The following is a 14663-nucleotide window of genomic DNA, read 5'->3' as shown; positions in this document are numbered from 1 at the left end:
ATATAATTTTAAATAAATGATATTATTGACATTTCATAATAATAAATATAAAAAATAAAATATATATTATAAAAAGCTCGATTAGGTTCGTCGAGCCTTCAAGTGCAAAATATTGAAATTCGAGCTCAACTCGCTGCTTTTATCAAGCAGCTCGAGTTCGGTCAAAACAAGCTCGAGCCAAGTTGTTGACCAAATAACTTGTTATCTCGAGTCAAGCTACTCGGTTCAGCATCAGTCCTATTATTTGGAATATATGGTACTCATTAACGATCCAAAATTTGGCCATAAAACAATTCTATATAGCAAATTTTTTAAAAACAGAAACAACATTTCTGTGCTAAAAATATTGAAAAGTTGCATACATTATTATTTTTCCTGAAAATATGCTAACTTGGAAGGGGAAATTTTATGTACAACATCTTGAATATTTATTTGCAGGTTCATGGATAGGCTACCCAACGTATTGAAGACCACCGAATATGATATAATAACCCTGAATTACGACCAGGGCTACCGATCAAACCACCATAATAAGAATACCAAACCCCCCCCCCCCCCCCAAAAGCTTTATATTGCATGAAGCTTCACATACATATAAAGAATTCTCTGATTGGCTGACAACCTTTGAGGTACATCACGCAATGAATGGGCGGAATATGTCAGTTGTAAACAATGCGTACCCCAAAAACACACACACACAATGCAGCAGCAGCAGATCTTCCAACCAGAAGTTTCCTTTCACTAGCCGACAGCTTGAGGAAGGAGCAACGGGAGGGACACAGGTTTCACAAAATGCCTCCTTGTACTGACTGCTCTTGATGTACTGGTATACATCTCCCAGCTCCTCGAGTGCATCAACTGCCTCACAGTATAACCATAACCATTTCTCATAACACTTTATTTCCATTTTGCAGTAAAAAAGTGTCTATCTGCGATGAGAAATTCGTGATATGTAACCGGTCAATGAAATGATAAAGTGAATCTTCACAGAGGTTCAACAGCATAGCCAAAAGAGGTGGCCCTAATGTCTGGTGCAGTGAAAGCTTCCGAGCATAAAGCAAAACTGTAGCGTACACCAATCACATATACAGTTAGCCATTGTTTGGCCAAACGGCCATCAGTGGATTCCATGACAGATTTTGTAGCGGTGCTTTACGAATTGCAAATCATTCATAACTTTCAAAACAATCTATTTATTACTGCTTCAAAATACATGTGCACACAAAGTATATAGAAACTAAAAAAGAAGCCTAAACTGGGGAGGCAAATGGCCTCGACAGAGGTTAATATTTAACAAACGTTAAGATCGAAGGAGAACCATTAATTTATTTACAAAAGTTGCATCTTACTCCACCTTTCAAGAAGTCAAAAACAGAATTTCAAAAACGAAATGGCCAAAGAAAAATACTACAGTTACCATCGAATAAGGAACTTCTCAGCCACTACTACTTTTAGCTGTACTTTCAATGAAATAAATGACAAGAACCCATTTTGCTACGTTGAATAGTCCATAACTGCAGATTGACAACTACTAAATGGCCCCTTTTGCTGCTGCGGCCTTTAATGGACAAACCCATACATCATAAAACTCCAAGACCCAATCTTTACCCAAAATTTCTGCAGCAAAATGTGGTACCTTACCTTAAGTTTTACTCGTACAGGAGAACAGGAGAAGGAGCCATAAAGAAGCAGAGAAGAGGTATAGCCCATTTTCTTCTGGTCATCTGGCGAATTGTCCCTCCAAAATCATGTTGAAAGTCTCAATTTTGCCCATATAACTCTTTTTCATGTCACCTTCTATACAAAACGAAAATAAAATTTGGCTAACCCCAGTATGCGGGTCGGAGTAGTAGTCCCTTTTGCCGACGCCAAACCTTTAAATGCTTGTCATTTCATAAATACTTTGGCCTTTATTTAGTAGTAATCCAAATTGCCCTTTATTTTTTGTTGAATGCACTTTTTCTTATCCCATTGTCGCTTTTTCTTCCCCCCTATTTATCTTCGGTTTTTTTCTCTCGTTCAACAATAGCACCATTGGTGAGTGACTGAGCAGCAGCCCACAAGTGAAAATGGAGCACTAGAAATATGATCCCTACCGCTGCTACGAGCTCCAATCGACAAACCCATACATGATATTGATAAACTCGAAAGATCCAATCTTTTAGACAAATTAACGGTGGAATGCAGTACATTTGGAGAAATTGTGGTACCCTAAAAGTTACAAAGTTACAGAAGAAGGAACCAGGGAGGGAGAAGAAGAGACCAATATTAATGTTGCTCCAAATTTAAACCGCATTTATATAGTTGTTGGTTTAATGGCCAAATAGCCCTCCAAAGAAATAAAATCCTTTATTGAGCCCTTAAGTTTTGCAAAACTTTTAATTTTATCCTAAGAAGTAAGAACAAACAAAAAGTTGTTCTAAACCCCCCTATACATATTCTGGTCAGAGCTTCACATTTGCCCCGAAAGTCTTTGTATCAACACTTTGCTCTTTTACTAAAATTTAAAAAGAAAAAAGAAAAAAATGTGTCGCCTTGCATACATATTTGCCAAAAAGAGTCGTAATAGCTTTGGATAACAATTTATTTACTGAAATCGACAGCCATCAAATCATCTATAGATATATTAGGGATAATTGCAGAAACCTCCCCTGAGGTTTCTGACATTTATACTTACCTCCCCTGTAGTTTGAACAATTACACTGACCTCCCCTGAGGTTACCAATCCTTTATAAATTCAGTCCAAATGATTACAATATTATTTTAGAGAGTGAAATTAGAATTTTGTACCTGATTTGTCCTTTGTGCCACATGTCCAATGAATGGCAAAGTATTACAAATTAATTAACAATTAATAAACTTTAACGAGCGTAGTTTATAGGCAAATACGTATTGCCTATTTAAAGTACCAGCTCTTTACATGTATTTTACTTTCAAACATTTACTTTATCACAAATATTTATTCTCAAATATAGATTTATATTTACTCTCAAACATTTAATTTTTGCTAAATACAAAACCTACTAGTTTTTCTTCCGTAGAAATATTAATATAACATTTTTTCAATTTCAATTACAAATATTTATGTATTTAACATAAATTAAATGATTCAAAATAAAATACTCATAAAGAGCGAATACTTTACTCATGTAATGGATGAAAACAATAAAAAATTAACATTTTATAGGCCATTTCTTTTTTTTAAATTTTAATTTATATTAAATAGATAACCTATCGATTTTCTTTTTACAAGAATATTATTGTAACACCTTTTAATTTTTAATTACAAATATTGATATATTTACTGTAAATTAAATATTTAAAAATAAAATACCTGTAAAGAGCCGGTACTTTAAATATTTTTTTAAAAAAAGAAATGGCCCATAAAGTATTAATTTTTTATTACTTTCATCCATTACATGAGTAAAGTATTCGCTCTTTATGTGCATTTTATTCATTTAATTTATGTTAAATATATAAATGTTTATAACTAAAATTGAAAAAGTGTTATATTAATATTTTTACGGAAGAGAGATTGGTAGGTTTTGTATTTAACAAAAATTAAATATTTAAAAGTAAATACAAATCTGTATTTGAGCGTAAATATTTGTATTAAATTAAATGTTTGAAAGTAAAATACCTGTAAAGAACCGGTATTTTAAATAGCTACCGGCTTTTTATGGGCAAACACGCATTACTCATTTAAAGTATAGACTTTTTATGGGTATTTTACTTTCAAACATTTAATTTATGATAAATATATCAATGTTTGTAAGTAAAATTAAAAAAATGTTACAGTAATATTCTTGCAAAAAGAAAATCGGTGGGTTATTTATTTAATATAAATTAAATATTTTAAAAAAATGGTCCATAAAGTATTAATTCTTTATGACTTTCATCTATTACATGAGTAAAGTATTGGCTCTTTATGGGCATTTTATTCTAAATCATTTAATTTTTATTAAATACATAAATGTTTGTAACTAAATTTGAAAAAGTGTTATATTAATATTTTTACGGAAGAGAGATTGGTAGTTTTTGTATTTAATAAAAATTAAATATTTGAAAGTAAATACAAATACGTATTTGAGTGTAAATATTTGTATTAAATTAAATGTTTGAAAGTAAAATACCCATAAAGAACCGGTACTTTAAATAGGTAATGCGTATTTGCCTATAAACTATACTCCTTAAAGTTTATTAATTGTTAATTTATTTGTAGTACTTTGTCATTCATTGGAGATGTAGTACAAAGGACAAATTTGGTAAAAAATTTTAATTTCACTCTTAAAATAATATTTTAATCGTTTGGACTGAATTTGCAAAAAATTAGTAATCTCAGGGGAGGTCAGTGTAATTTTTCAAATCACAGGGAAGGTTAGTGCAAATGTCATAAACCTCAGGGGAGGTTTCTGCAATTATCCCTTATTTTGTACTAACTTTTCATCAAGTACGCTCATCAATTATTAGAGTTGGGCGGTTGGGGTGATACTGATAAAACTGAAATTTGAAATAAAAATTTGAAGTTTGAATGTATTAAATATTAAATTGTTAATTATTAAATTTAATACATTTGAGTGCATATCATATTTAGTGATAAGTGAATAGTTTATCACTTAATTTTGAGAATAAGTTTTACCTACGAAATTCAGTGCTACCTAATTAATTCAGATGTTCAATTTTCTGTTATCGAACGGTTTTGAATATGTTAGGATCTGATTTCATTAAATTTAAGTGCTGAATTAGATTGTCAAACGGGACTTAGTCAACCTAATAGAGTGTTAATACATATTATTGTTATTTTTCCCCTACAAATTTCTACTAAAAATCAGAGTAATTAGTTATTGCATGCAACATAAAAATGCCAATGAATAGATCACAGAATGCGAAACACGAAAGCTGTAGCAAGGCATTTAATGGCAATAACAAAATATAGAGCAGCCTAAAAAAGGCTGAAATGTTAGTGACAAGATCGTTTACATGAGTGGCAATTGTTCAAGCCTTTGACCTGGTACAAGACAATTCAACTTCAGAAGATTCAACAGTAGGATTTCAATGGATCATTCAGCGGAAGGAGGAATTAAATTAGGAAGGAAGGCGGGGAGCAAGCCATTCCTTACCAATGCCACCTTCTTAGTTAGTGCACCGCATTGTACTTGTGTCTTTAAGACATCCTTAGCTAGCGGGCACTACCACACGTTTAATTGATGCTACATTCATTTTTCATTTTCATTATTGTGTTTGAATAGAGTATTATTTAAAATAATTACTATAGTACTCCCTCCGTCCCGTTTTGTTAGTCTTGGTTTTTTTTTTCACACAGATTAAGAAAGTGTAATTAATTTGGTTGGAAACATAAATTTAGATTAATAATTTCCTAAAATACCCTTATGCTAATCACGAAAAGTGCCAATTAATATCAGTTACAGCTAATGGGTTAGTATTGGAAAAACTCAATGTATTCAATGTAGTGGCATAGTTATTAAACCCAACCCGGGAGGGAACCCGGCGAACGAGGTGGGTCAACGGGTTACTGGTTCAACCAGTGGGTGAGTGGTTGAACCGGTGGGTCACTAAATATATTTAAATATTATATTTCATAATTTTAAATATAAGATATAAGATATAAATTGTAATAAATAATGTCATAGCAAATACTCATATAATTTAATTTGCTATAAAATAATTAATTCATATAAGAATCAATAAAATATAAAATTATTTAGTAATACACCAAATTTTAAGTATAAAATTTTATCTATATTCAGTGTAATTATCTAACTTATTTATAAGTTTAAGTGCAAAAAAATATTAAAAATAATATTTGTCTTTAAAATGAATTATGTAATATGTTATTTTTGAAGTCTATTTTATAACTTATAGAGTTTGGGGGTCATAAATTTTTATTAAAAGATTCCAAATAAATTTGTTTTAGAGAAATAATAAAAAAGATAAAATTGAAAAAGGTTTATATATTATAAGTAAGAAACCTTAGCACCATATTGTGAAGTAGCTTGGTGGTGTCTGCGTTGTTACAATGTTTATACGTCCAATGTTCGAATCCCATCAAAGGCATAAGGGTCCGTTTGGATTAGCTGTTTTTGGGCTTGTTTTTCAAAAACAGCACTGTAGCATTTTGTTTTTTAAATACAAGTCCGTTTGGATTAGTTGTGTTTGGGGTTGTTTTTCAAAAATTATATAAAAAACTTTTACTGTAGATGTTTTATGGATTATTTTTAGATGTATTTTTAAAACATATTTTCGAGTATTTTTATAAATTATAATTTTTATATTTTTATAACAATATATAATTATACATTTATAAATATTTATAAATAAATAAATTTATATAAAAATATATAAATGTATTATATTATATATAATACATAATATAAATATAATTATAAATGTATAAATTATAAATTATAATTTTTATATTTTTATATTTATATACATTTATGCATTTATAATACATTTATTAATATTTATAAATATATATATTTAAATATTTATAAATAAATATATTTGTACTTTTATAAATAAATATATTCATATATTTATATATAAATGTATTATATTATATATAATACATAATATAAATATATTTATAAATGTTTAAATGTATATTACTATAAATATATAAATTATAAATGAATATTATATAAATGTATATTATAATTTATAATTTATAATTTTTATGTTTTTATATTTATATACATTTATGCATTTATAATACAATTATAAATATTTATGAATAAATATATTTATATATTATTCTAAATAAGTAAGTGTATTATATTTATAAATAAATTTATTTATTATATATAAATAAATAAGTGTATTATATTTATTTATTTATTATATATTATATTTATAAATAAATATATAAGTGTATTATAAGTGTATTATATTATATATAATACATAATATAAATATATTTGTAAATGTATAAATGTATATTATTATAAATGTGTATAAATTATAAATGAATATTATATAAATGTATATTACAATTTATAATTTTTATGTTTTTATATTTATATACATTTATGCATTTATAATACAATTATAAATATTTATAAATAAATATATTTATATATTATGTATAAATAAATAAGTATATTATATTTATAAATAAATTTATATATTATATATAAATAAATAAGTGTATTATATTTATTTATTATATATTATATTTATAAATAAATATATAAATGTATTATAAGTGTATTATATTATATATAATACATAATATAAATATATTTATAAATATATAAATGTATATTATTATAAATGTGTATAAATTATAAATGAATATTATATAAATGTATAAATTAATATATTATAAATATATATTAATACTATGTATAAATGTATTAATGTAATAAATATAAATGTATACATTTATTAATATTATGTATATTAATATAAATGTATAAATGTATTATATTATATATAATACATAATATAAATGTATATTATAAATATACATAAATATATATATTATGCTTAAATGTACATTTATATAAATGTTCAATATATATAATATATATTATGTATATATTAAATATATATAATATATAACATTTATATAAATGTATAATAACATATTTATAATATATATAATTTATATAATATATAATATTTATATAAATATATAAAAATATATTTTATATAAAGTAAAATATTTATAATATGTATAAATACATATATTTAAATTAATATAATATATATATATCCTATACATAATTGAAATATATAAGTTGAAATAAACATATTAAATATGTATTTGGAGTTGTTTTTGATATATTGTTTGGATATTGGTGTTTTTGGAGTTGTTTTTGAAATACACATTTACTATAGCATTTGGATTGTGAAAAACAGTTTTTCAAAAACAGGCCCAAAAACAAGAATCCAAACGGACCCTATAAATTTTTTCTCAGGAACCCGGTTTGTAGACAAAAACCGGCCGAGTTTCCGGTTTAATCCGGTCGAACCGCCGGTCCGTTGACTAGTCAACGGGTTGATTGTTTAAACGATCTAACTCAAAACCCAGCCCGGTCCAATGTCCGGTTCACCGGTTTGACCGGTTCGACCGCCGGGCCGGGCCGGGTTTAATAACTATGTGTAGTGGGTTAGTATTTAATAACAATGTATTAATAACAAGATATTTAATAAGGGTATTTTAGACAATTTGAAAATTACTACATTTCTTAATGGGAAAGTGGACTACAATTTGGGACGGACGAAAAAGGAAAACAAGACTAACAAAGTGGGACGGAGGGAGTAGTATTTTTTGTGATGTGATTTATATGAGATAAAAAGGATGGTTAAGAATAGTATTAAAAGGTGGATTTTGAAAAATATATTTATGATACAAGTGAAATAATATTTGAAATAATTTATTATCCAGACACAGTAATATAAGATTTGTTGTGGGATTATGCAAACACAGGGGAAGTAGGATGAAATTTTAGATGAGAGGAGAAGGGGAATAAGCATATGGTGGCATAATTGGAATTGTCAATATATGGTTGGAAAGGGTATTATTGATGTTATGTGAGCCTTGCTTTTCGTCATTATTAATTCTCATTTGGCTTTGCAATTTGGAGATTGTTGTACAGGAAGTAGACACTCGTGGCATCCAGCAAGATGCGGCTGCGGTGCATGTGCCTGTGCCGGCATGACGTTTTTGAAAGTCGCTAGTCTGCTCCGCCTTACCTGGCCGCCGACGCACTTGACCGTCATTAGTCATCACTATTCAGCATCGAGGTCCCAAATTGCTACTACTCCGCTGACTGCGGACGGTCAAATTCCCCGTTTTAGTCTAGGCCATCTTAGAGCTCCCAAAAGCGCGTATCCGACTCTCCTCGTCTCAACCATGGGCCAATGGCTCAGTGGCCATCAGGAAGGGACTTAAGTCCCTTCTTGGACTGTTGGTGAGGATTCAAACCTCATCACCTTCATCAGCAGCGAAAAAAATTTAAGAGTTGTGTCATAGCACTCCCTTGATCTAGTTGAGTTTGTATACCCATTAGCCCCTACAACACTCTCCTTAGGCTCCCCCTCCCCCTAGATTAGGATTGAGTAGGTTATACAAATGTATCGTAGTTGGATTGTGATAAATAGCCCCTAGATTGTGATAAATAGCTGTATAGTAGTATATAATTTAGACACTAGCACATCAATTTTTAGACACAATTTTTTAAAAATAAAATAAATGTTATATTTTTACATACAATTAACAATTCAATTATACAGAGAGTCCTTGATTTTATTTTTTTTATATAACGATAGCATTTCTTAATCTAATCCATCCTAATTTATAAAGAGGGGAGGCTAAAGAAACTGCGCTCTGTTTGGATTGTAAATTATTTGAGATATTTATACTGTAGTACTTTTTATGATGTGATGTATGCGAAATAAAAAGATAATTGAAAAGATAAAGAGGTGTGTTGGAAATTGTAATGATGATGTAAGCAAATAAATTTTGACAAATAATTTACAATCCAAACAGAGCGACATGTGTATAAGGGACTAATATGTATAAAAATCTGACTAAATAAAAAAAAAAATGATCTGACACTTTCTTTGAATTTATTTCACGGCAAATGAAATTCAAACTCCCAATCTATAATTAAAAAAAAAAAAAAAGAGACTAAATCCTTTTTGGTGATAACTACCGAACCAAAAGCTCGGTGGCTCCTTGATCCTATCTTGAGAGTGCTACATAGGATCCTAAAGTCCTCCCGGCATGGTGATGTGTGGCCCTTCACATTAAAGTTCCAACATTTAATGGTAACATAATAGCAACCCTACCGACTTGCAGCTCCACTCATCATCAAAGTTTTCCCTCCCTTGACCGACCATTCACAAAATCACAACAATGACACTTGAAAAAACTTACTTAAAATAGGAAGTACATAATAAATTTTTTAAAATCCCATACTTGACCTTGGAGCTGACTACTGATATATATATATATATATACACACATGAATGTACGATTGATTGGGGCTGGCAACTGGCATATCAATCTTCATAATCTTACTAGTGTCCGTCTCTTACACAGTAGAATAGAGCAGAGCAGCACAATATCCAGATACAATGCAATCTCTCTTCTTCTCCCATCTCCTTTGTGCTTTCCTCCTCCTCTTCACTCTTCTCAATCTCCGCTACCTCACAGCCGAAGCAGCAAAATGCCACCCAGACGATGAAGCCGGCTTACTCGCATTCAAGTCCGGCATCACAGCTGACCCTTCCGGCATGCTTCAGTCTTGGAAGCCCGGAACAGACTGCTGCTCCTGGAACGGCATAACATGCCTACAAGGCACCCGGGTCACGGCCCTCGACCTCTCCGGACAGCCTCAGAACTCCACCCAGGTTTTATCCGGTACTATCTCACCATCTCTTTCAAAACTTCAGTTCTTGGACGGCGTTTACTTCTTAAACCTCCGAAAATTATCCGGTCCTTTTCCAAATTTCCTCTTCAGCCTCCCCAGGCTCATCTTTATTTACATTGAAAACAATAGATTGTCGGGTCCGATACCTGAAAACGTTGGTAGTCTGGCCAAACTCCAAGCATTCAGTCTTCAAGGAAACCGGTTCTCAGGCCACATTCCCACTTCAATCTCCCAGCTCACTCAGCTATCTCAGCTCAGACTCGGCGGCAACCTTCTCACGGGCACCATACCCCTGGGAATCCAGAACCTCAAAAACTTAACTTCTTTGACCCTGGATGGGAACCAACTCACCGGCACCATACCGGATATTTTTGCATCGTTCCCCACCCTCTATAATCTAAACCTGGCAAACAATAAACTAACCGGAAACATCCCAACAAGCATTTTATCTCTGGCACCAAATCTCAGGTACCTCGAGCTCGGCCACAATTCTCTCTCAGGACAAATCCCAGATTTCCTTGGAAAGTTTCGGGCCCTGGACACTTTAGACCTGTCTTGGAACCAATTTTCAGGACTTGTCCCGAAAACTTTCTCAAATCTTACTAAGATATTTAACCTTGACCTCTGCCATAATTACCTAGTGGATCCATTTCCAGCAATGCAGGTTAAAGGCATTGAATCCTTAGACTTGTCCCATAACCAGTTCCATCTGGTCAACATCCCAGCCTGGGTGACTTCTTCCCCAATTATCTATTCTCTGAAGCTGGCAAAATGTGGGATCAATCTGAAATTGGACGACTGGAATCCCGCACAAACGTACTTCTACGATTACATCGATCTTTCTGAGAATCAAATTACCGGGAGTCCGTTCAAATTGTTGAACAGAACGGAATATCTCAAGGGGTTCTACGCTTCGGGGAACAAGTTAAACTTTAAACTGGAGACCTTGAAACTTCCCAAGACTTTGAAGGACCTGGATTTATCGCGGAATTTGATAAGTGGGAAGGTGCCTAATGCAGTTGCAGGGCTTCAAAAACTGAACGTTAGCCATAATCACTTGTGCGGTCAGCTCCCCAAGACCAGGTTTCCAGCCAGCGCATTCTCTGGGAATGATTGTTTGTGTGGCTCTCCGTTACCCGCCTGTAAATAAATTTTAACATCCTGTCACTATGCAGGCCTCTCTTTTTTTTTTTTTTTCTGTTTAAACCTTTCTGAAATAATGCCATGGCCAGGTCTAGCTGGAAGACTGGCATTCCAATAAGTGCTTGTTCTACAAAGATTTATTTATGCTTTTCATAGTTAATGATTGACGTAAGCTCAGCAATTTATTTAGAGGTGGAATAAAGTTATTAAAAGCAATAATAGACTTCATTGAAAGAAAGCATGTCTGCTTGATTTGTTGCGGACCATTATTATCTCCTGTTCTAATTTCTGAAAGGTGATCAAAAGACGACAACCCTACCATACCACTTTCAAGATGCAGCAGGCTGATCAGATCAATTTATACAGGAGGAGTTGGTTCATGACTAGTGAGTGAAATGGTAATGAATATGAAAATTTGTGTCTAAAGGCAATAGACTGATGAACCAACCATTGAGAATGAAGTTGCTGTAATAAATAGTCATTCTTTTGAATGGCCTCTCATAGGGTTTGTTAGATTTGATTCAATCAAATTGAACGTTAAAAATAAGATGTTTACACCAGCCACAATTTCTTGAGCTGTATATTTCATTCAATAAATAGAATATTAAGAATAAGATGTTTACACCAGCCACAATTTCTTGAGCTGTATATCTACACTTTCAAAGAAGCACTTCACTCTCACTAAACAAAAGTGAGTGCAGAACCCTGCAATAGACCTCACTCGGCAAGTTTTCAGGATGTAACAAGCAGGGCAAGTTGAACCTTTGCCTTGAATCAGTATACCCCATACTTTGGTTGAAGAAGAACGCGAATCATAATCCATTCCCAAACTTCCAAGGTTTTCACCATCAGAGCTAAGAGCATCTTCAGTGCTCATTTCTTCGACCAAGATAATGCCACTAGGAGAGGGGCTACCTCCACCCCATCTTCCTTTGATACGGGGCCAGCTCTGTGCATCTGCCTTCTCTTTTACTAATCTGGTGTTGCTCATGGATACAGATGCCTCTTCGCCATCAGAGTAGATGTGCACAAGAAAAGGTGCTTCATCGAGGTTATTCAATATCTGAACAAAATAACAACCGGGCCATGAACAAACAATACCAAGACAAATCTTCAAAATCTTTAGTGAAAAAAGGCAAGCTTTCAAACTTCCAGGAAAGTTGACAAAGAATGATGGATGATACAATTCAACAGCAAAACTGTTGAATACATCAAACAAAAGGAATCCCTAATATGTGCTAAAGGCTATTAAATATGACTGATGGTTGAAGATCAAGGCCATCATCCATTACGAACCCAGTTTTGGCAAAAGGATCCAGAGAAAATTAAGGCCAGTTTCACTCTTACAAGACATGGACTAATTTAAGTACTTGTCTCAATAACCACAGTCCAACATCAATTATCACAGAGAGTTATTTGTAGACTAAGTACAACGGGACATGGTCGCCGCATATACGCGTAATAACGTAACTATCATCTACCTAAAAAAAATGCAAACGTTGAAAATTTCCAACACACATTAGGGAAAAAAAAAAACAAGAAGTAAAAAAGAAGAAAAAGAACACGGATCCAAAAATTAATGGAAAAAAGTGTAAAAAAAAAACGACAGAGATTGAGGAAAATTTACCTCGACAACGGATTCTTTAACCCAGCGATCAAGATTCCCAGAAAAATCACTTTCCTCCTTATCAAACACCCTTTTCTTATTTTTGGAAGAAATACAAGCATTGTTATAAATTGAAGCTGAATGAGGATTAAATACAGATAAATGAGTACTGCTGCTGCAACTATAATCGTTAGTATTATCATTTACAACCGAGGCAGAGGCAGAGGCAGCAGCAGAACTAATACTAAGCCGGGGTGCTTGGCAAATCTGGTTTTGATGATTCCTGCTCCGGCTATAAAAACTCACAAAACCCTTGTTAGGCATCAAAGATTGAGTATTACCGAAGCAACAGCTTCGTAAATCTTCTAAATTATGTACAGATTTAGCCCGCAAAGGCATGGATGCCATGCTGATATGTATGTATAAATAAATGAGCGTGTATAGTTGATCAAGAATAAATTCCTGACAATAGAAATAACCCGAGAATGAATTGAACAGAGACAGGGAGAAAGAAGAAGAAGAGAATGGCAAGGATTCCTCTGTCTCCGTTGTTTCTTAGGATCCAGGTTCTGTGGTTATATATTTATGGGGGCGGCTTGGGTAACTAACTGTAAATAGGCAGGGGGGTGGGGGGAGAGTCCGACGTGGCACGCCATGACTGGGCTGCATCCATGCACGTTCCCGCCCGCGACTCACTTGCGCCGTTTGGACGCGTTTCTCCAGACTACTCGTGCCATGTCATTTTTCTATTTTCCACGTCAGATTTTTTTAAAGAAACAAGCAGGAAACATAGGAGTACATAGCTGGAAACAGGATAATAGTAGGGGGAAAAAAAAAAAAAGCGATACATAATACGGGTCAAGAGATAAAGTGGATGTATATGTATATGGTTTAAAAACATTTGTATTGGAAAAAAAAGATTAGACCAATCGGAGGTAAGACATAATAATAATAATAATTCTATACCAAAACAAACAATTAAAAGGGACAGCCACCATGTGATGTAAAATAATAAAAAGGGATGATTGATGTAACAACTAACAATTCTACTCTTCTTGATCGTTCTTTGACTGACCAATATATTGATCCTTTTATTAGAAAGAAAGAAAGAAAAAAATAGAAAAGGCAGAAAATAAAAGTTACCTCTAATATGGTTTTTGTTTTCTTAAAGGTATTCCAATATTTTGCCTGAACTAATTCCCTAAACTCACGTAGAGTTTTGTCTCAATAATACACAGTAAGGTAATACACGAGGATCAATCACAGAATCTGCCGATAACTATCAGACTCTGCGGAACCAGTTGCAACAAGAAATTGTGATGAAATCAACCCTAGCTGTGCGGAGACGCAAAAAATAAAGAAAAAAGAAAAAGGGGTGACGTTTTGGTGGGAAATCGTATTCATAACATCTCATCATGTGCAAATTGTGCTTTGCGTGAAGCAAGAATACACCATGGTAAAGGGTCCTTGTCGTGTAAGATAATGATAAATTGTACTCCCTCCGTCCCACT

General features: G+C 32.4%; 2 protein-coding genes across 2 annotated transcripts; one reads left to right on the top strand and one right to left on the bottom strand.

Annotated features, from left to right (window-relative positions):
* Window positions 1-10007: 10007 nt before the first annotated feature.
* Window positions 10008-11784, top strand: LOC113714301 (uncharacterized). The gene has a single exon (XM_027238084.2). It carries the CDS (start codon window positions 10108-10110, stop codon window positions 11551-11553), a length of 1446 nt encoding a protein of 481 aa, XP_027093885.1. The 5' UTR covers window positions 10008-10107; the 3' UTR covers window positions 11554-11784.
* Window positions 11785-12097: 313 nt separating this feature from the next.
* On the bottom strand, window positions 12098-13710 carry LOC113714302 (uncharacterized). The gene is made up of 2 exons (XM_027238085.2): window positions 13174-13710; window positions 12098-12609 (listed from the first exon to the last, which is right to left on the bottom strand). The coding sequence occupies exons 1-2, from the start codon at window positions 13558-13560 to the stop codon at window positions 12166-12168; spliced, it is 831 nt and encodes a 276-aa protein (XP_027093886.1). The 5' UTR covers window positions 13561-13710; the 3' UTR covers window positions 12098-12165.
* Between the last annotated feature and the right edge of the window lie 953 nt (window positions 13711-14663).

This window comes from Coffea arabica, chromosome 10c, assembly GCF_036785885.1.
Source record: "Coffea arabica cultivar ET-39 chromosome 10c, Coffea Arabica ET-39 HiFi, whole genome shotgun sequence".
Lineage (NCBI taxonomy): Eukaryota > Viridiplantae > Streptophyta > Magnoliopsida > Gentianales > Rubiaceae > Coffea > Coffea arabica.
Note: the sequence above shows the minus strand (reverse complement) of the source record. Positions and strands in the feature narration are given on the sequence as shown.

Bases quoted from the DNA above. Each gene is read 5' to 3' on its own strand.
- LOC113714301 (XM_027238084.2), top strand. From the start codon at position 10,108: ATGCAATCTCTCTTCTTCTCCCATCTCCTTTGTGCTTTCCTCCTCCTC.
- LOC113714302 (XM_027238085.2), bottom strand. From the start codon at position 13,560: ATGGCATCCATGCCTTTGCGGGCTAAATCTGTACATAATTTAGAAGAT. The intron at 12,610-13,173 runs GTAAATTTTCCT...TATTTTGTTCAG, and splicing joins TTAAAGAATCCGTTGTCGAG to ATATTGAATAACCTCGATGA.